The 22206-nt window shown below is 43.3% G+C and overlaps 1 protein-coding gene across 1 annotated transcript in view; it reads left to right on the top strand.

The window, feature by feature from the left end:
* Positions 1 to 5050: 5050 nt before the first annotated feature.
* Positions 5051 to 22206, top strand: part of LOC112114401 (protein-glutamine gamma-glutamyltransferase 4) — a 28292-nt gene continuing 11136 nt past the window's right edge. Inside the window, exons 1-9 of the mRNA XM_024211111.2 lie at positions 5051 to 5121; positions 14712 to 14894; positions 15251 to 15357; positions 15920 to 16049; positions 16601 to 16719; positions 18412 to 18519; positions 19151 to 19325; positions 19458 to 19596; positions 21626 to 21729. Of these exons, the coding sequence (XP_024066879.1) occupies positions 5106 to 5121; positions 14712 to 14894; positions 15251 to 15357; positions 15920 to 16049; positions 16601 to 16719; positions 18412 to 18519; positions 19151 to 19325; positions 19458 to 19596; positions 21626 to 21729 (1081 nt within the window). The 5' untranslated portion in view covers positions 5051 to 5105. The remainder of the gene's footprint in view (positions 5122 to 14711; positions 14895 to 15250; positions 15358 to 15919; positions 16050 to 16600; positions 16720 to 18411; positions 18520 to 19150; positions 19326 to 19457; positions 19597 to 21625; positions 21730 to 22206) is intronic.

Here is a 22206-nt window from a genome sequence, read left to right on the forward strand (position 1 = left end):
CTATTCACCTACATAAAATCACACACGTGTTAGTTTCTAGGATCAGGGTCGAAGGGCCTGAACCTGCAATATCATGGGCACCTAAGTAACTTTATCCCGTGCTATGGGACTGCTCCCCTATCCAGAGATGCCCAGGCATGCACGTCTGTGCAGGATCAGCTTCTTGTTTGTTTCTAACTGTTGGTTTGAGTTTCAGTGCGAGTTGGCAGAGATGCAGTTTTGCTTAAACTCACCTATATCTTCTTTTCCTGTATTAACTTTGTTTAATCCAGATACCAAAGAACCCTAGCAAACATGAAAGACGATTGTTTTTACTGTAGAAAAAAGGAATGGAGGCCTGAAAAGGAAATATATTTTTCTAAAACACTGATTTGGAAATTCCTGTTTCTCATGCATGCACACACATCTCTAGTCATTTGCTGAAGGTGGAGAGGTATTTGATCAAATATTTTCCTGGTTCTCCACTGCTATGGTTTTTGCACATGAATAAGCCATTTTACCCCTGAATCAATATATGGTCTACTCATTTACTTAACTCTTATCAATTCCTTTTACAATTGTAAGAACATTATTGTTTGCTTTAGGTGTTGTCTGTGTTTTGAAATAAATTTGTTGCTGCAAACTCTGAGGAGTTTTATGAAATGCAGAAATACATAATATAAATATATACATAGTGTAATACATTGAAAAGTATAACATCATATATCCAAATGCTTTATTCTGGTGCAGCAATAGTTGGGCCATAGTTAAGATTGAAGCTGGCATTCCCCTGGAAGCATAATTTTTACTACCACACCTGAAAAGAAATTGATCTTCCTGAAATTTTGAATGTCACATTTCATTCCTGAGTAAAGTTTTTTTGGAAAGTTTGGTAGCAACCAGGAAAGAAGATTTAAAGTTATGGCATATTGGAAATGTACTTGTCATTTACTTGTTTCAAATATATATATTTTTGCCTCATGAGATCTATGAGATGGCTTGGCCTATAAATTCATTCAACTGTATTCATTGTAGGGCTTCTGTTTCAGTCCTTGTGCTGGCAAAATGCTGCAGGGAGTTTTGCCAGCACAAGGGCAGCAGAATTGGGGCCTGTATTTGGGACCTCTTATTTGTGTACCTAGAGATACAAATTTAGGTGCTGAACTTCAGGTATCTTAGTTTGAAATTTTGTATCTACATTTTACGTACATTTCATAGAATCATAGACATGTAGGGCTGGAGGGGACCTCAGGAGGCCATATCAGTCCCCTGTGCTGAGGCAGGACCAAGTCAACCTAGACCATCCCTGACTGGTATTTGTCTAACCTGTTCCTAAAAACCTCCCATTACATCTTGAATAAATAAAAAGTTATCACCAAGGGTCCAATCCTGCCCCTGCTGGCCAATGGTATTTTTGGCACTGACTTCAAAAGGAGCAGGTTCTGTAGACATCACTGGGAGGCATTGACTACAGTGGGCCTAGGATTAGATCCATGGTGATGCATCTAATGAATAAAAATGTACATTTTTTTCAAACGTAGGTGCCTGAAGTTAGGCACCTAAATTCCTCTCGCTAGGTACATAAATAAATGGCTTCATTTGAGGCCTGATTCAGCACAGAATTTAAGCCCCTTCCTAAGACCCATTGAAGTCAATAGGAGTTAATTACATGATGAAAGTTAAGCAGGTACTTAAAAGTTTTTGCTGTATTTGGAGCCGTTTAGCTTCCAGTGGAGTCCAAATAATGGGCAGCCAGTTGGTACTTTGTGCAGTTAAATTATGCCACTATTGGGCTGAAAAAGGATTCATTCCCAGGCAGTCCTCTGATGGAAGAATGCGGTGTGTTACCGGTGGCCTTGTGGAGTGATACCAGCGGGCAAGGGAGGTCAGTGTTGCTTTGTGTGGCTGCAGAGTTTCTTTCCCAACAAAAAGACAAAAAACTGAAAAGGAAAATCCTTCCCCATTCACAGAGAGAAAATCAGAGGGGTTTAGTCTGTGATGGACTCAGCGTTCTCCAGATTTGGAATCTGTCCCACTAGCTTGAGAAGGGTTTACCAGATACAACTAGCTTTACTCTAATAGGTGAAATTGACAATGTGTTTGCATAAGCTCTTGGATTTTGATTACTTTTTATATTTAAACTGAAGAAAAAAAGGCTCTCAAGAAGCGAAACCCAGACATTTTGGAACCATGGCAGGCTTGGCAAACCTACATGAAACACTGACATCTGGTTGCCCTTTGTGCTCAAGTTGGCTTGTAAGATCAAAGGAGACTTTGCCCGCCATACGCATGGAATGTGTCAGGATAATATCTGATGCGCTTCTGTCACAGCCCGTATTTAAAATATGCAAGTCAGAGTGTTTGTGAACCAGCGTATATTCATCTGAGATATAATATTCATGAGAGCACTCCGATTGTATTATTTGTTTAGAATTATTATTATTATTACTATTTTATCATGAATGCGCCTTTACAGAAACAGAATCCTACTTAAATGGAGAAGAAACAAAACAAAATCTCAGATAAGATCGAGCTTGAAAACTATGAGCCAGATCCTAAGGTGATGGTAAATCAGTGTAGCTCCAGCAATTTCAATGGAGATGCAGTGACTTATCCCAGCTAAGGATCTGGCCCTACAACAGAATGTCTGTCAGTCTATATGTCTCATTTTATTCTGTGAGATAATATTTTAGGCAAGCAGTTGATAATGAAAATGTTTTAAAATAAATACACATTTTACTATCCTATTGGTCCTATCTGTATTTGGGTCTCTTTAGTACAGCTGCACAAACCATTTGCAGCAAACTATTGATATACCAAATTTAATATCTTTTACTGTGCACAAATTATCTTCAGACAGAATTTGATTTTTATACACTTGTTCAGTTACTCAGTATGCGCCTAACTTTAAGCATGGGAGTAGGCCCACAGAAGCCAATGAAAGACTATTCGAGCTTAAAGTTAGGCATGGGCTTAAGTACCTTGTTGAATCAGGGTCTCAATGGATGGCTTATGTGACTATATTTAAGTTTATGTATTGCTCACTCTTTGGCAAGTTACAACTTCTCTGCCTAAGTTTCTCTGTAAAATTGGAGCAATGTTTACCTCACAGGGGTGTTGGGAGGATTAGTTTACATTTCAGAAGTGTTTGAAACATGACAACTGTGTATAGATACAAAAGCTTAAATTCTCAGCAGGGACTGGTGCTTTTGGGAGCCTCCATATTTAGGTGCTCAGCTCAAGACAACTTTTAAAGGGCCTGATTTTCGGAAAGTTGTGAGTACCCCACCCTAAAAGTCAGGCCCTTTTAAGGTGACTCAAATCAGGCACCCAAAAAATGGAGGCACCCAAATCATTAGTCACTTCTGAAAAATGTAGCATTATATTATACACAGGTGCTGACTTCCTCAGTTCCTGGGAGTGCTCAACCCCTGCCCACCCCAGGCCTCATCCCCACTCCACCCCTTCCCTCAAACCCTTGTCCCGCTTCTTCCCACCCTCTTTCCCTGCCTCTTCCTTCACACAGCTGATCACAGTGGGGGGGAGGCGCTGGGGGCAAGGGGGGAGGAGCTGATTGACAGGGCCACCAGTGGGCGGGAGGTGCTGGCGGGGAGGAAGAGGATCCGTGGGCTGCCAGCGGGTGCTGAGCACCCACTATTTTTTTTTTCTGTGGGTGCTCCAGCCCCAGAGCACCATGGAGTCAGCGCCTGTGGTAGGCCTAACTGTTTATACAATAAAAGACAAAAACCTATAAGTAAATATGTGACAGAGCCTTTTGTTGTTTGCAAATTATATATAATATAATGCTAATTGTTTTTATAGCATGTAGTTTTCTAACAGGAAATGAGTCTTTGTTGCCATATCCTGGGAGTTTTCTTTCTCGTGATAATTTTTAACTACTTGGAGGCTAAAACTATGATGAGGCGTGAACTCTCAAATAAGGGAAATAAGTGCTGGTTGGTGATACTGATTTCTCTGGTTTTGTTTTATTTTATCCTTGCAGACAGAAGAATAACATGAATTATAGCACTGCCCAGTATACAATTTTAAGTTCTGGTGACTCACTGTGCAGTGATTTAATCAATAGGTATTCTAAAGGTCTCTCACTCTAGAGATAAAACTACCACAAAAGTACTTGCTCTGTATCATACAGTTAATCTAATTTATCGAAAGTCACATCTCTGTGTGTTTAACCTTTGGGGGCTGGGATCATACAAGGATATACGTTCAAACACAGCCATTTCAGATGCACTTGTAAGCAGGTAGTTGTGTGTACAAAGGGCGCACTAACGTCCAAATCCGCACCCCAGTGCCTGACCCGAGGAGCCACGCTGGCCCTTGGACAGATGTGGAGGGGGATGGTGTGGGTGGCTCCACCACCGCTTTGCAGAGATTATTCCAGCACAGTCCCTTACACAGTGAGCCAGTGGGGAGTAAAAGAGAGGGATGCTCTGCCCTTGCCCACCCATATCCTCCCCCCCCCCCTCGGAAATCCTGCACACTGCTGCACAGGGCAGGGAGCTCACGTACAGCAGAGCTCCATGCTGGGCTCCCCATGCGTGGTTCCCCATATTCATGCTGACTCCCACCCTCCAGGTGCTCCCCTGGCCACAGATGAGGATGCTGGATTTTCCTTCCATTGTTGAAGTTAATGGCAAAACTCTCATTAACTTCCAAGGCAGCCAGATCTGCCCCTGTGGAAAATGCTGTGACTTTCAGGGTTAAAGTTCTTTGGCTGTGCTTTAAAGGCAGCTCTGGAAGTGTGGTGCTGTTGGCATGGATGCAAACACATCACTCATCGTCCATACTTGTGTTGCCCTTGTTGATGAAAAAAGAAGTCTGTGGCACTATTATTGTCATTGATTGCAGCTGTCACGTCACCAGTCAGATCTGTTGTGATTTATATGTTGTTGGTATTTACGGTTTTTTATGTGCAGTGTAAGTTGTATTAATTCTTTCAGATCAACTCCCTCTTTCCAAACACCACCCCTTGGCACTGTACATGCTGACGTTTCAAAGCCAGCTACTGATAAAAAGGGGCTGGTTCCTTCTATGTGGTCAGAGGAAGGTGGCAGAAGTGACGATAGGCTTTGCCAGTACTTCAGGACACAAGATCAGAAAGGATCATGAGTAAGACAGCTGGTGAGTTTTAAAACTTTGTAAGATGTAAGACCAGTGTATGCACAGGAGTTGCTTTTTGGCAAGCTCCTCCACTAAGAACCTGATCTGAAGCCCATTGAAGTAAATAGCACTCTTTCCATTGGCTTCAGCTCCAGAAACTATTGGTAAACTATCTAGTCATTGTGTTTGGCAACACATCTTCATTACAGAGGGAAGGGAGCATAAGCTGATGAAGTGCTGAGAAGAGTCTGAGCTTGCTATATAGAATCATAGATTGGAAGGGACCTCGAGAGGTCATCTAGTCCAGTCCCCTGCGCTCAAGGCAGGACTAAGTATTATCTAGACCATCCCTGACAGGTGTTTGTCCAACCTTAAATATCTCCAGATATGGAGATTCCACAACCTTCCTAGGTAATTTATTCCAGTGCTTAACCACCTGACAGGAAATTTTTCCTAATGTCCAACCTAAGCCGCCCTTGCTGCAATTTAAGCCCATTGCTTCTTGTCCTATCCTCAGGGGTTAAAAACAAAAATGTTTCTCTCTCCTCCTTGTAACAACCTTTTATGTACTTGAAAACTGTTAGCATGTCCCCTCTCAGTCTTCTCTTCTCCAGACTAAACAAACCCAATTTTTTCAATCTTCCCTCATAGGTCATGTTTTCTAGATCTTTAATCATTTTTATTGCTCTTCTCTGGACTTTCTCCAATTTGTCCACATCTTTCCTGAAATGTGGCACCCAGAACTGGACACAATACTCCAGTTGAGGGCTAATCAGCGTGGAGTAGAGCAGAAGAATTATTTCTCGTGTCTTGCTTACAACGTTCCTGCTAATACAGCCCAGAATGATGTGGGGGGGGGGTTTTGTTTGTTTGTTTGTTTTGCAACAGCATTACACTGTTGACTCATATTTAGATTGTGATCCACTATGACCCCCAGATCCCTTTCCACAGTACTCCTTCCTAGGCAGTCATTTCCCATTTTGTATGTGTGCAACTGATTGTTCCTTCCTAAGTGGAGTACTTTGCATTTGTCCTTATTGAATTTCATCCTATTTACTTCAGACCATTTCTCCAGTTTGTCCAGATCATTTTGATGTTTAATCCTATCCTCCAAAGCACTTGCAACCCCTCCCAGCTTGGTATCATCCACAAACTTTGTAAGTGTACTGTACTCTCTATGCCATTATCTAAATCATTGATGAAGATATTGAACAGAACTGATCCCTGTGGGACCCCACTCATTATGCCCTTCTAGCATGACTGTGAACTACTGATAACTACTCTCTGGGAATGATTTTCCAACCAGTTATGCACCCACCTTATAGTAGGTCCATCTAAGTTGTATTTCTCTAGTTTGTTTATGAGAAGGTCATGCGAGACAGTATCAAAAGGCTTACTAAAGTCAAGATATACCACATCTACTTCTTCCCCCCATCTACAAGGCTTGTTACCCTGTCAAAGAAAGCTATCAGGTTGCTTTGACACGATTTGTTTTTGACAAATCCATGCTGACCGTTATTTATCACCTTATTATCTTCTAGGTATTTGCAAATTGATTGCTTAATTATTTGCTCCATTATCTTTCCAGGTACAGAAGTTAAGCTAAAGTTAAATACACTTCTTCTCCACTCCTTTTCCTGTTTACACAGGATCGGAGGGGACCTGGATTCTTTGCCAGTCTTTCTGGTCTGTGGCCCGGGTTCATAGGTCTTGGAATTCCAGCCCTTTTCTCTTCAGGCTTTTCTTGACAGAATCTTTCCATCATATCCCCTCAGTCTTCCATGCCGTTCTTTCTGTCCTCTTCCTCCCGTGCTTTCTGTGCTGGTTGGTCTTCTCCCATTCGTATTATGTGTCCAAACATGTGCTCTGAAGCCTACCAGAGAGAGTCCCAAGTTCATCTTCCCCCTAATTTCTTCCATGCGCACTCTGTCAACCAGCTGCTTGCCTGCCATCCTCAATGTATTATTTTCTATTACTATCTATGTATCTTCTCTTCTTCCATCTCTGTAGGACTGACCATTTCCAAACCATAGAGCAGGCAGGGACAAATACACCCAGCATGCACTTTTCATTTCGGTTTGTTACTGAATTGCTGGTCCCACAGCACTCCTGCCATTTCTTTCACTGCTGCCCATGCCCAGTGGGTTCTTCTTTTCAGTTCTCCAGAACTCCCTCTAATGGCCCTAAGTGTACTTCCCAAGTATACAAATTCTTTCTTCTGCTTCAGCTTCTCTCCTGAAACTTCAACGAACAGATAGAAATGCAGGTGGGTGCATATGTTTTATATCCCCTTTTCCTTGTTGATAAGTCCAGTGCAATGATGAATAGCTTGTCACTGGACTGTTTACAGTACAATGGCCCTTTGTGCCGCTTGTTATGTAAGAAACTGGGCTGCCTTACAAAATACAGATCCTGAGGTAAATCATCACCTAACAGAGTTCAAGTTGTGCTAGAGATCCCCATGCCATGGGCAGGCTTCGGTGGGAAGTTCTTAGGGACTCTTTCATCTCTGCTGCTTTGAGCTTGGCTGCGAGAAGATGTTTGCACACAGGTCCCCGTCCTAGTGGTAAATGATTGCTGTTAAATCAGGGTAGTAAATTCTACAGTCCAAATTGTAATTTGTCACCTGGCCTGACTCTAAACCATCCTACCAAAGCTTAAAGGCTCAATTCCACAACCCAGGAGCTCTCCTGAGTAATCCTTACTACCACTGAAGACAAACACACGCCCTCTACCACCCCCATTTTTAAATTAATTCTGTAATTACTAGATTTAGGAGCTGTAAGCATTAAAATGCTAGGCCTAACAGTGAGCCAGACCATGATCCCAGTCTGTGTATGGAGGGGCCCCTGCACATGAGGCTCTCCTCCCTTGTTCATGGAAGGTGGGTTCAACTGCCTCCATGGAGTCATAGAAATGTAGGACTGGAAGGGACCTCTCGGGGTGACTAGTCCACCCCCCCCCCCATGCTGAGGCAGGACTAACTAAACCTAGACCATCCCTGAGACGTGTTTATCCAACCTGTTCTTAAAAACCTCCAAGGATGGAAATTCCACAATCTCCCTTAGTAACCAGTTCTGGTGCGTATAGTTAGAAAGCGTTTCCTAATATCTAGCCTCAATATTCCTTGCTGCAAACTAAGCCGGTTACTTCTTGTCCTGCCCTCAGTGGACATGGAGAACAATTGATCACGGTCCTGTTTATAATAACCGTTTTCATATGTGAAAACTTATCATGTCTCCCCTGCGCCTTCTCTTCTTTAGACCATACCCACCCCACCCCACTCCACCATATATATCTGAGCCTTCTCCTTGCTTATGGTGTTGTACTACCTTACCCAAACAAGGTAGTGCACTGCTAGGCTGAGAGACTAATTTGGGGGAACCTCCACAAGGGAAATCTCATGGAGATTTTCAACCAAAAAACCCTTTCTGTGTCTTTTGTCACATGAAGGGACAATCGCACCCAGTGTTTGGAACTGTTTGCAGCTGCCTTGAACAAAATAATGAAAAGCTAAGAAAAAAATGTATATTTCTATCTATTTAACTAACTAGCAGATGCGCACACACAGGATAGAACCATGTCAAGGCTTTAATATGCAGACAGTATTTCTATATACTCTCTCTCCTTTTTCTCTTTACCGTTTTTCTCCATACATGTTATATTAAAAAACTATCTTACTAGAACGTTGGAAAGTCAAGCACTCAGAAGTTAGCAAATGCCAAAATTAAGGATGCAAAAAAGATTTAAGATTTTCCAAAAGAATTCAGCATAAGGCAGACACTTAGCATGGGAACTTTCAACCTGGATGGTTTAAAGTTGGGAAAATTATAAGCAACCATAAACAAGGTGTCAGAATGGGAAGTGTTGAAAAACCTTAACTGTAAGTTGTGTAACCAGCTCTGCTTATAATTATTATTAATTGTTAGGTAATTATTATGCCTATTATTAAAACATTTACCAGGCAAAAATACACTGAGAGATAAATCTAGCTCTCAGGTATGCTATGTATGCACAAACTGAGTCAATTCAGTTAATCAAAAAATACATAAAGAACATACATAAGGTAGGAAAACACAGACTTAAAAGATTATTATAATGATGAAGTTAAAAAACCTCTGGTAACTGCAAACTAATAATATCCCAATGAACTTCAGGAAATATGATGTAAAACTATCCTATAAATAATTCACTATGTTCTATAAATAATTTTTGATTGTGACTTCTATTTAATCCACCTTTGTGACCAAATTATCAAAATTGGGTATTTTGCTTGAAAAATAAATAAAAAGGTAATTTTGAGAGCAATTTTTCTCTTGTCAGATGTGTAAGTATACATGCACACACAATGACATACAAGTAGCCATTTGCACATGCAATTAATCCTTTTGCACATGCAAATGAGTGTTTGTGCACCTGTTTGTTTGCTTGTCCATTTGAAATCTAGACAACTTAAAAAAAACCAAAATAAAAGTCATTTCAGCCATTAAACTTGCACTTGAGACTCTGCCAGTTTTTCTCATTTTACAGGTATATTTTCCTATATTTAAAAATGTTTTTCTCTCCCTTATTGCTGTTTGAAAGAGACAAACTACAGAGGACTCTGCATAGCTAATTAAGGCTGTATCTTCACTGCCGTTAACTCAAGTTATCTCCACCCAAGTTAACTCCTCTCAAGTTAGCCTAGCTTGAGTGAGAGCAGCCACATTGCGAAATCTCAGTTGCGCTGCACGGAGTGATTGTGTTAGCAGCTGATGAGTTGTACTGACTCAAGCTGCAGCCTCTTCCACCAGACAGGCCAGCCAACTCAAATTGAAAATACCACCACGCTCAAATTAAGGGATATTGTGTATGGACAGTACTGGAGTTAGACACCACATGAGTTATAACTCGATTTAACTTTGCCGTGAAGCTCTTACTTCGCAGGGGAAATAGTGAAACTGATTTTACACAGAGCTGCAAAAACACAAAGTAAACAAAATGGGAAAATAGGCACAAATATTTTTCTCTAACCCTCTGATATAGTCATTGTAGGTCTAACTTGTCACACTAAGGAGCTTGAGAGTGCATGCTGGGGTCCATTTAAGCTGTCAAATAATGTTTGGGAAATTATCAAATGTTTCCTCATGCAGCTGTTGGTCTGATCCAGATGAGTCAAGCCCTAACTGTGTTAGCATCTAATGTAGTACAGCTAATACAATAGGTACTGGCTGGACACTGGGTTTAGTTCTTAGATATTGTGACTGTTTCTTGCTTCCCATGGTGCAGTTAATGTAGCTACATCTGTCCAGCCATCCTACAGGATCTTTTCTCTTTGAAATACCCCCCTGGCCTTTGACTCTGTTCTTTTTCTGCTGTCATGAGACCCTTTTAAATTCCTGGATCTTCTACACACGCATGTCACAGCCACAAGTTATGTCTGCCGTAGTCATAAGCAACCAAGATTTACACAGTACTTATAAATGAGTATTTACTGGAAGCTTAGAGTGTAAATAAAAACAGCATTAGGGGCACTTAAATAGAAAGTTACCTAAGCTTTAGCCTGGCACTCCTTGGCTTGTGCTGTCACACTTTTGCAATCAAACACCAGGAAACCAAGGTAGGAGTGCCCCAAGAATAGTCATTTTAAATATGACTGTGTTAGCTTTGTTCTGCCATTGCCAGACCTCTGCGATTTTTTTTTTTTTTTTTTTTCCTCGGGTAGCATAGTGGATTTGACTTGATACCATAACTTTGAGCCTCCGCTGCAGCTAAGGGGCACTCATGCTGCTGAAAGGGTGGAGTACAAAGGTGCTCCTTTACCCCTACCTGGGCACTGGAATAAATTAAGAGCAGCCTGAAAGCTGCTCTAAGTTACATTGACTGCCAAAGGCCCCAGAAAGCTGTTAGGAAAGCAGGAGACTGCTGTGGTGCAAGGATGGCCTGCCCAAACTCCCTGCACTCACTGCAGAGTAGGAGGTGGTGTAGGGGCCACTATGATGAAAGTGGCTTTCAGGCTGCTTTGCTCTGGGTGAGTGTCACAAAGCTGCCTCAGTGGAGGGAAGAATTGGGGCCCCTGAGTTGTTTCAGTAATAGAGCAATAACCATCAGGAGGAGTTTTTTAGAATGTGGCATCTGTATGGTTGATTGTTTTACTAGACGTAAACCGGAATAATGCTACTAGGGTGAAATCCTGGCCCCATTAAAGTCAAGAGCAAAACTCCCCTTGACTTTAGGGATATCACCCCTAAAGTTTAAACACTGCCCCCACTCTAGTCTGACAATACATTTAGCTGAGTAACGTTTCGTCGCTCTAATGCTCCTTTTGTTTCTTGATCGGTCAGGGTGTTCCTGAGTGAAATGTTTTTCAATTGGTCATGAGCACAGATTCCCAAATGAGATTTACTAGTGGTAATACTGTAGTTTACAAGGGCCCGGTCCTGCATGGTGCTGAGTGCCTTCTGCAGTGTCCTGTGGGATGCTATTTCCCATTGCTCTGAGCTCCCAATGACATCAGCACAGTCTAATTCATTAGGAACTAAGGATACGCTGCACCTGGCAGGACTGGACCCTAAAACTCTAAATCTTAGCGGTCCAAATATGGCTTCAAAGAGACACCTGCTATTCCTATTAATTATTAGTTGGTAAACACAAATGATGTGCTCAGGTCTGTACAACATACAGACCCAGAGACAATCCTTGCTCTAAGGAGAATACCCTTAGAAGTAAAACCCAAAGAGGACGGATCCTTGAAGCTGCGCTGTGCTAGTTAAATGCCAGTGCAGACCTTTTAGGACTTTCTGAACAGGCCTGGACATGAGTACTTTCCTCATATATAAACTGAAGTGATTACAGCATTCGTCACCTGCGATAAAACCATACTGACGGTCCACTGAGGAGATCCCTTCCGAAGAGCTTCAGAAATCTATTTTAAAGGGCTAATAATGAGGCGTCTATGCCTAAAATGTAATCAGTCTTATTTTGTTTGTGATATTTCACTATGGTACTTATTGGAGAGCAACAGGAAGAACAAACTTCCCCAGGAGTCTCAAAGATGAGCTTGATGCTGGTATGATTTATTTTAACACAGACAACGATGATTGGTATTGCTGTAGCACATACAGGTGCTGCTCAAAGAGCAAAACCCCATTGTACTAGGTGCTGTGTAGACATGCAGTGAAAAGATAATCCACACCCCAAAGAATTCATAGTCTAGGTTATGAGCTGGCACAACAGATGAATGAGACAAATTGATGTGGGGTGAGGGAGCGAATGAGGTATCAATGAAGCATTAGGAACACAGGAATTGCCAGACTGGATAAGATTCAAGATCCATCTAGTCCATAGTATCTGAGAGTGTCCAATACCAGCTGGTGCAGAGGAAGGTATAAGAACTCCACAGTAGGCAGGTGTGGAGTAAGCTGCTCCCCCCACAGGTCTCTCACTGCTGTCTAATAGCTAGAGATTGGCTGAAGCCCTGAAGCATGAGGTTTAATATCCAGTCCAAAATTTGTTGTCAGGATGCAGTTGTCATGCAATAAGCAGGAGACGCAGCTCAGCACCTGCCTAGCTCATGTCAGCTGGTAGCACAGAAGACTAAACTCTAGAGCAGTAAAGTTGAGTTTCCAAACCATGGCAACGTCCCCGTAAGTGACAAGGATGTAATCCAAGCTTTTGTTGACCAAGAAAATGGTTACGCAAGGCACATTGTATAGAGCTGACAGTGCTCTCAGCCCCCGAGAAGTAGGGTGTGCATGAGCAGCCGTGGCAAAAGTTGGCAATCCCCTTGCTCTGCTCGGTTCTGTTTTCAGTTATCACAAAAAATCCTGAACAACTAATTTTTTATTGTATTTAGAAGGAGCAGGAGGGAAGCGCATTGCAGAAACCCAGTATCCGAATGTTTTGGAGAGCAATGCAGATAAGCTACTCTCTTCTATATAGGTTCTTATATCATGCTCATCATCACTATATCTGAGCACCCTCTGGTAGCACATTAAACAATGTAGCTAACATCTGTCTCATGTTTGTTTTATCACCCTCACCCCAGGAGGGGAAGTGTGTACCAGGGAGTGTTTTTGTTTATTTGTTTATTAATATCTATACACATGCATGTTGTTCTATGTGTAAATGAAAGAAGGTAAAGTCAAAGAAATGTGTCTTGCACTCGGAGTGCACAGTGGTGAGGTTTGGGATGGTCTTTAGTTCATATAAAAACAACAAGGAGTCCGGTGGCACTTTAAAGACTAACAGATTTATTTGGGCATAAGCTTTCGTGGGTAAAAAACCTCACTTCTTCAGATACTCCATGCATCTGAAGAAGTGGGTTTTTTACCCATGAAAGCTTATGCCCAAATAAATGTTAGACTCCTTGTTGTTTTTGTGGATACAGACTAACACGGCTACCTCCTGATACTTTAGTTCCTATAGGAGTTCATTCCACAGTCCTGGGCCAGCCCTTGAGAAAGTTCTGTCCCCCACAGATGAACTTTACCCTCGTTGTAGAGTTCCATTGTGCCAGAGGAGCAACTGGTACAAACAACACAATTGCCAACTAAACTGAACACATTTGGCATCAGACTAGAATCTAGCTATCTATTGTTCCAACCATCCCGTACCCCTCGCCACAGGGTATGAACGCTTAGCTCCTACAGGTGCAAAAATGAAGACCTCTACAAGCAGAGCTGAAGGAGCAGCACAAGCTTAATTTGTGTGGTAGAGGCCGGTGTTTTTGGAAATGAAGGTTCTGGGTACTACTCCTGATGCTGCATGTTGGCTGTTTAGATGCTGGTTATGTCATCCCTGTGCTGCAGTCCCGTTACACTGGCTGTTCTGAGGAATGCCCTTGAGATAAGGGAAGCGCCCCATGTGGCATAGCATCAGCACAGATTGTTCAATGCCAGCTACGATAGCAGGTCCCCAAACAGGAGACACGTTGGGGGCTATTCCTGAGGGAACGGAGACATGAGTGGAGTGCTTCTGTGCTCTGGCAGTTCCCACCTGCCTCGATGACTCCTTGGGGCCTTTGGCAGCCAGGCCCAAGGGAGAGCAGCCCTACATTGGCACCCAGATTGGGTAAGGAAAAAGTGGCATAAAGTCACCTTTGCCCTCCCGTTTTGGGCCCTGTGCCTAGTGCTGGTTGGGTGTAGAGATGAATGGGGCCCTTTGTGTCTATGGCTTGGTTATACTTTGCTGCCAGTGACATCTGAACTTAAGAAAACTGAAGGAATTTTAAGAATCTAATTTATTTGTATTTCGTACATTTCGTTCAGTTTGGGCACTGGGTAATCAGAGCCTGTTCTGTTTCACTGTTATTTCTAGTCACTTTCACCCTCCCTTGCACGATGTTATTGACTAGTTAACACTGAGGTGGGGGGAGTTTGGAGGCAGGATGATTGTTTGGGGTCCTAACGTGAGTCGGTCCTAAATCTCTTTAAAGGCTGTTTGCACTTAGTCATCAAACACACGTAGATGGGCTTGGGAGTTGGGTCCCACCCCACTAAGAATAGAAACTGCACTCAGTTGTTTTCGTTATTTAACAAAATAAACAGTAAAAGCAACTGGAATTCCCCCCCCACTGGAGTGTTTTAACATCAAACCGTTTCTCTTTCTCCCTCCTTGCTCACTGTTTCCAGCCAGCAGCCTGAAGACCCTTGCAGTTGATTTGCTCCAAAAGCAAAATGCCTGTCTTCATCACACTGAGGAATATCATGAGAACACCAGTCTGATTGTGAGACGAGGGCAGGTGTTTCAGTTAAAGCTGACCTTTGACCGGGAGCTGAAAGACAATGACAAAGTGGTGGTGCAGCTCAGTGTCGGTAAGAACACAACCCTTTAGCTCTCAGAGGTATGTCTAGCAATGCAGGAGTTGCCATACTGGGGTACACTAGCCCGACCAGACGTGTATGGTATCCAGTCTCAACACTAGCCAATGCTGCTACAGAAAAGGGTGAAGGTTTGGATGCACCAGGCCAATTTTATACTACACCATCATGGTGGAGACTTAATTTCTTCCAGACCTTGGCTGGTAGCTAGATTATAGATCAAAGCATGAGAATAGGAAATAGAACTTTGTAGTCCTGACTACCATACACCTGGTCTAACCATTAGACCTTGTCATCTTATCACATGCTGATTCACACCTCCTCTGTATTTTGTATTGATCTATTTCTAGGTGAGAATCCAATGGAATCCAACGAGACCCTGTTGTCGATGAACCTGAGGTCTGGGCAGGACTCCCGGCGCTGGTGTGCCAACATCTCTAACACCAGTGGGAAGGAGGTAGACCTATCACTTGTACACATAATTCATTCAAGTGGCAAATGAAAGGACCATTCAGTGCTGCATTGGCAGAGTGGGTGCTCTGGGTATGCCAGGGCCTGAGGGCGCTGTGGAAGCAGGGACTACACTCAGCTTTGGGGAGAGCGAGAACACCTGTGTCACTCCCTAAGGCCCCCTTTGAGGCAGATGGATGCAAGGTGGAACGGAGTCAGCAGGCTTCAAGGGAAGCTGTGCCCTTTTCTGTGCCAGGGAAAGAGTCACTGCAATATGGGAAGGGGAGTTAATTGGGAGACATGGGAGAGTACTCAGAGCTCTGAGATTGGCTTCTGCTGCCTGCTCACTAGCTTTATAGGAGAAACACCGTCCCGTTTAATTCATCGCTCTATCACTATATTTCTGACAGCTGCCTCGTCCTCATCCCCTCCATTTCTCCCTTCAGCACGCGCCACAGGCTTGACTAGATTCGTTGCTGTAAGATCGGAGAGTGTTACTTGTACCACACTTGTTCACATTGAAGAGGGGGCAATGTGGTGGATAATCACCTGCCTTGTGCTTTGCTTAGTGCCTGGTAGCTGTGACCAGTCCGGCAGATGCAGCTGTTGGAAAATACTTTCTGAGTGTGAAAACTGGGCCTCACATTTATAACCCTGGAAACAAAGTTGTCTACGTGTTGTTCAACCCTTGGTGTGAAGGTAATAGAAATGGCCTCGTGACATGGTTACAATGACTGCTATAGGAGATGATGAGACTTTCCCTCTTTATTCTCAGTTTCTTGCTCCTCTTCTCTTTAAAACACTGACGCCTAATTCTGCAAGCCATGGAATGTCAGCCAATAATATTTAGCACCGATACTGGGCCTGACTGTGACTGTGAATCCCTTACTCCCATTGGTGCTTCATTATTCACACTAATGGTCTCATTTAAGCCAATGGCACCGTTTCTCTGAGTAGTGGCTCATCAATGGGAAAAAGGGGTTCACCCTCCAGTTCATTGCGAACGAGTAGGTGTTAAAAATAAATACGTTTTCTACCGTTTCATAGAGAACATGGTTATTTTTCCAGGGACGGAAGAAAGTTCAGGACTTAAATCTGAACGCTGTTTAATCATTCTTCTGGAACCAGTGCTACTAACTCTAAGCTTCACTAGCTTTATGTTTCAAGAACAGAAAAGACTTGTTCAGCCTTTGAAAAGTTTTCTACAAAGTGCATGAAAATCAAGTAACATGTTCATGTGTTTTCTTCAGCTGACACAGTTTTCATGCCTAATGATACTGAAAGATTGGAGTACGTTCTCAGTGACACAGGCTACATCTATGTTGGATCAATACAAAATATAGTTGGAAGACCCTGGAATTTTGGACAGGTAAAAGACAGTAATAATATGGGCATGATCACATGTACTCGCTCTCTCTCTCTCAACATAAGCAGGTGCTATTCCAACAAATGTGACCTTTCATTGAGACCCCAGTTCAAGGAGCTACGTAAGCACATATCTCAGAGGTCATGAGTACTCTTATTCATTTCAATGCGAATACTCACATGCTTAAAGTAACACACATGATTAAAGCATTCTTGGTAGAGGGGAGGTGGCTATGGAGCCAACTTCCAGAGGATCTCAGGCAAATCCAGAGTCTAACCATCTTTAGGAAACTTTGTGAAACCTTATTCTTCAAAAAGGCCTCCCCACCGTATGCATGACACGGCACGGACACCCCTTCTACTCAACCCCCCCAATACCAAGCCACAGTCCCCCAAGACATGGTTTTAAAAGGTAAATTAATGAAATCTAAAAGATAGAAAGCAAAAACCCTAGTCCAAGCAGAGGTTTTTACCTCGAAAAGGGAGACATGCCAGAGACTCCATGAAGTCCACTAGGGACTTTGCTATTGCTGTTGATTTAACATGGTAGGCACTCAGATATTACCGTGATTGGAGACAGTATAAAACCCTAAACGATAGATTTGATTTAAAAAGTGGTTGTTATTAGTGTGATAATGATATTCAGAAAGTGTTAAGAAATAAAAGACCTGATTCTCCACTCTGTTACATCAGTGTAAGAAAGGGGAGAACTGGGCCCAAATGGTCTAAAGACCTCATCATGTAATTTACACACTATACTGGTTGACCAGTGACTGAATGAGCACGGTGGGTGAACTACCCTGTAACTCATAAAGGTCACTCGCCAAGGCAGCTGTGAGATACCATTAGCAGAGAAGTGGAGGAAATCTGTATGTGTGCTATAGATAGAGAGCTTTAGCCTCTAGTGCTCTCTGGCATATTTCTTGAATTCTCTGTTCACACAAGTAATAAATAAATAAACAAAACAAAGTAAGAGGTATGTCTGCACTGCAATAAAAGATGGACTGCATGGCTGTGGCTGGCTCAGATCAGCTGACTCAGGCTTGTGGGGCTTTGGCTGCAGCAGCTATAAAATTGTAGTGTAAACGTTTACGTTCAGGTTGGAGCCTGGGTTCTGAGACCCCGCGAGGGAGAAAGGTCTCAGAGGACTGAAGAAGAGCTCTGTGTATGCATGTCTCTCTCATTTACAGAAGTTGGTCCAATAAAAGATATTGCCTCCCCCACCTTGTCTCTCTACGGTTAGGTGGCAATATATAGATTTATTCATTCTACCTTTTACTCTCACAAGCTTTTGTTACTCACATGAGTAGTTCCACTGACTTCGGTGAGACTATTAATGTAACTAAAGACTACTCACATGAGTAAGGATTGCTGGATAAGGTCCTATATATTAATGCATGGAGACTGGTCTATGCTTGCCCCCCCACCCAGAGGAGGTCCTTCCATTTCAGCCTAAGACAGAGGTATGACAGTTCTGGGGCCCTGTTCTGTAGATAACTGGTGAACTTCAGTCTCCATGGAAGTCAATCCAGTACCTTTCATGAACACTAAATTCATTTGACATAATAAGGTTTGGAGGTTAATCTGAGTCATATCGATTAGTTGCTGTAAGAAAACTCAAATAGACTTGTCAGAATCAGGCAGTTTGCATTTGGAGCAGCAAGTAAATGGGCCTTTTTTTTTCTCTCCAAAACAGTTTGAGGAAGACGTCTTGGACTCCTGTATGTATCTCCTGGACAAAAGTAAACTCAAGCAAAAAGTTAGAAAAGATCCTGTGATTGTGTCGAGAGCCATGTCTGCCTTGGTGAGTCTCTCTGAGAAGTGACTTGCCATTGACTCATTTCTTTTTGTTTTGCTGCTACAAATCAGTTTGTCCCAACCCCTCTTCCTCCTGTTTGTCTGTCTCAATCTCTTCTGCGCCCCTGGCATTTAGAAAACCATTACAGGCCTAATTTGAAATGGATTTTGCTTATAACTCACATGGAGGAGGGTCTGAAGAAACTGGCAGAGGGAAAAGGTAGCTGCAATGTAGCATCCACACATTATCTAGCCAGTCCTTTCTGATGCTTGGCTGCTATGCTGAAGTTGTACTCTCTGCAGGGCAAGAATCAGGAGAACAGCTGTTGTACATGGTATGTTCCCCATTCAGTGCACTAGAAGAACTTATGATGCAAAATGCATGCTGAGTTACAGCTCCTCTGAGCAGCAGTTACACCTCCCCTCTGGATGTCTGAGCCTTACAGGAAGAACATGGGCAGCTGGCTGAGGGAAGCCAGCTAATGATAGCAAGACAGCCTTGCTAACTGTCATAGTTACAGTGGCAGTGGGTGCCCTGTGCCCAGAGGAAGTGCAGGCACAGAAGAGATCTCCGTGACAAGTCTGAGTTCCACTGAGTCTCTTGCCTGACTTTGTTTTCTCTGTTCTCTGTGTCTGAGGTTAATTCCAATGATGACTCAGGAGTCCTTTTTGGGAACTGGTCAGGAACCTATACTGGCGGAACCTCCCCCGTGGCCTGGACAGGAAGTGCTCCAATTTTGCAGAAATACTACAAAACAAAAAAACCCATCTGCTTTGGTCAGTGCTGGGTTTTCTCTGGACTTCTTACTACAGGTAAAATACGGTACCATCCATCTTTCCTGATACACCAAACACTGGGGAGAGATTCCTCCACACAGTGCAGCTGGTGGTGGGGAACTTTCCAAACAGCTTTTCCCAGTGAGGTTTCGTTCATCTATATTTCAGCCATGCGCTGCCTGGGGATTCCAGCCAGAAGTGTGACTAACTTCGCCTCGGCTCATGATACTGAGGAAAATCTGAAAGTTGACATCTACCTGAATGAAAAAGGCGAAAAACTGAATGACATGACATCAGACTCTGTCTGGTAACTCTAAAGAATGCTAGATAATTCCTGTACTCCTGAAGCTTTCCTGTAGAACTTTCATTGGTATTTCTAAGCACCAGGAGGTTTTTCTTTTAGGACTTCTCTATTATTTTGAGTTTGCAGCTGAACAATAAGAGGTAGCTTGAATATTTTCTATAGGCATTTCCCTGTTAGACCTGCATCTGAGAGGAATAGACAGTTTGGGCTCGAGCAGGGTTTGTGTTATAGCTTTAGCTGCAGCTGTAGTTAAGGATTCCCAAACTGTTCCATTCTAAGCTCTTGTTTTGACCTGCTCATATCTTTCTGTCCTATCCGGCTGAAATTTTGCATGCTTGGTCTCTTTCTGAAGGTGAATTTTCCTGCAAACCACATGGAAAAGTGTTTCAGCCATCTTTGTGGGTGAAGAAAATGAAAAAAAAACTTACGTATTACTTAGTTCTAGTGTCTCATAGACTTTAAGGTCAGAAGGGACCATTATGATCATCTAGTCTGACCTCCTGCACAACGCAGGCCACAGAATCTCACCCACGCACTCCTGTAACAAACCCCTAACCTATATCTGAGTTATTGAAGTCCTCAGATCGTGGTTTAAAGACCTCAAGGTGCAGATACTCCTCCAGCAAGTGACCCATGCCCCACGCTGCAGAGGAAGGCGAAACCCCCCCAGGGCTTCTGCCAATCTGCCCTGGAGGAAAATTCCTTCCTGACCCCAAATATGGCGATCAGCTAAACCCTGAGCATGTGGGCAAGACTCACCAGCCAGCACCCAGGAAAGAATTCTCTGTAGTAACTCAGATCCCACCTCATCTAACATCCCATCCCAGACCATTGGGCATATTTACCTGCTAATAATCAAAGATCAATTAATTGCCAAAATTAGGCTATCCCATCATACCATCCCCTCCATAAACTTATCAAGCTTAGTCTTGAAGCCAGATATGTCTTTTGCCCCCACTACATGGTTGGTGCTTGACATGTGTCATGGAAACAACCCTTGGACCAGAGAAGTGTTTCCAAGTGACCTGATGCAATTTGGGGTTGACTTGGCCACATGAGCCTTTGAAAATCATACTTTGCCCATGAGCAGTAAGGGCCTAATCCAGTGCTCTTTTAACTCAATGGAAGACTTTTATGGCCTACAGTGGACATTGGATCAGGTCGTACATTTTTAAAAATAACATTAAGGGTCTTTTTAGCAACGATCACATAATGGTCTGAGCAAAGGTGGATGGTGCTGTGTGTGCATCAAAAGCCTAGCTGATTTATAGTGAGTGAGGCAGGTCATGTTTAGGAGCCCAGCTTCATTCTGGGCCCGATCCAAAGCCTATTGACGTCAATAGTAAGATTCCCATTAACCAAAGCCAGCAGGCTTTGGACGAGGGTCTCACTCTGCACAGGTGCATGTCCCTGTTCCCTCTCTCCAAATAAAGGGCCAGACTGTGGCCCCCTTGTTCAGGCTGAGTAGCACGTGGCTCCCCAACTAGTCTCATTGCCACCCAGGAGCGCCGCCAGCTTTTCTGCCGCCCTAGGCGGAAGGTCCCACCCCGAAATGCCGCCCCCCACAGAGGCGGCGGAAGGTCCCGCCGCTGAAATACCGCCGCAGTCGCCGCCCCCCAAATTGTAGCGCCCTAGGCGACCGCCTACGTCGCCTAATGGGTTGCGCCGGCCCTGTTGCCCCCAGTGGTAAAGCTGCAGTGTAAACTACCAGTCAGTGTGAGTAAGGAGATCACAATCTGACCCAATCAGACAATTAAAGACAGAAAGAGGTAAGACTGCTGCAGTGGTTTACAGCTCTCTTCTCACAACGTGCAAAGGACGTGATGCATGGAAAATACAGATTTCCTCCCCCCATTCTTTAAAAAAGTATATCTGCTGTAAAAATGAGTCAGTGTACAAAACTGAGCCCACTTCTTCCTCTGGGGGATCAATATGATCACTCAGCTCTTTGGGTCCATGAGGCTGAACATGCATGTTAAATTGCAGGGTGCAAATAATTTTGTTTTTAACTTTGCAACCTAATTGCATGTAGGAATTTTCACGTGTGGAATGATGTGTGGATGAAAAGGCCAGACTTGCCCCAGGGTTTTGATGGTTGGCAGGCAGTTGATGCCACCCCACAGGAGATAAGTCAAGGTAAGATTTACAAACAAAGAGACTCTATTGTGATTTGGGAGGCAGGAGGGGATATTCTACAAGGAAAATTTTTCAGCAAAGCACTTAAACACTTTAAGCACTTGACTAATCCAATTCATGTCAAACCTGAGTGAAGTGAGTTGCCCAGGTTCACACAGGGGTAGAGCTGAGAATAGAAGTTAGATCTCCTGGTTCCCAGCCCTATGCTCTGACCTCTTAAATGAAAATCCTTTGGCCTCACTGCTGGTGCCGTGGATATAAATGTTATGGCATTTTTGCAAGCAGAAAATCAAACCTTTGATGGCACTAGGAAATGAAAATGGTTTAAGGGGTTGGAGCATGGGCTCCTGATCTGGGTTCTGTTCTCATCTCTGCCCTGATTTACTGGGTGACCTTGGGCAAGTCATTTTGCCTCTCTGGGCCTCAGTTTACCCATTATTGAACAGGAGATGATAGTTACCTGCCTAAAAGAGTGTT

Source organism: Terrapene carolina, unplaced genomic scaffold (assembly GCF_002925995.2).
Source record: "Terrapene carolina triunguis isolate 2854851 unplaced genomic scaffold, T_m_triunguis-2.0 Scaffold34021, whole genome shotgun sequence".
Classification (NCBI taxonomy): Eukaryota; Metazoa; Chordata; order Testudines; family Emydidae; genus Terrapene; species Terrapene triunguis.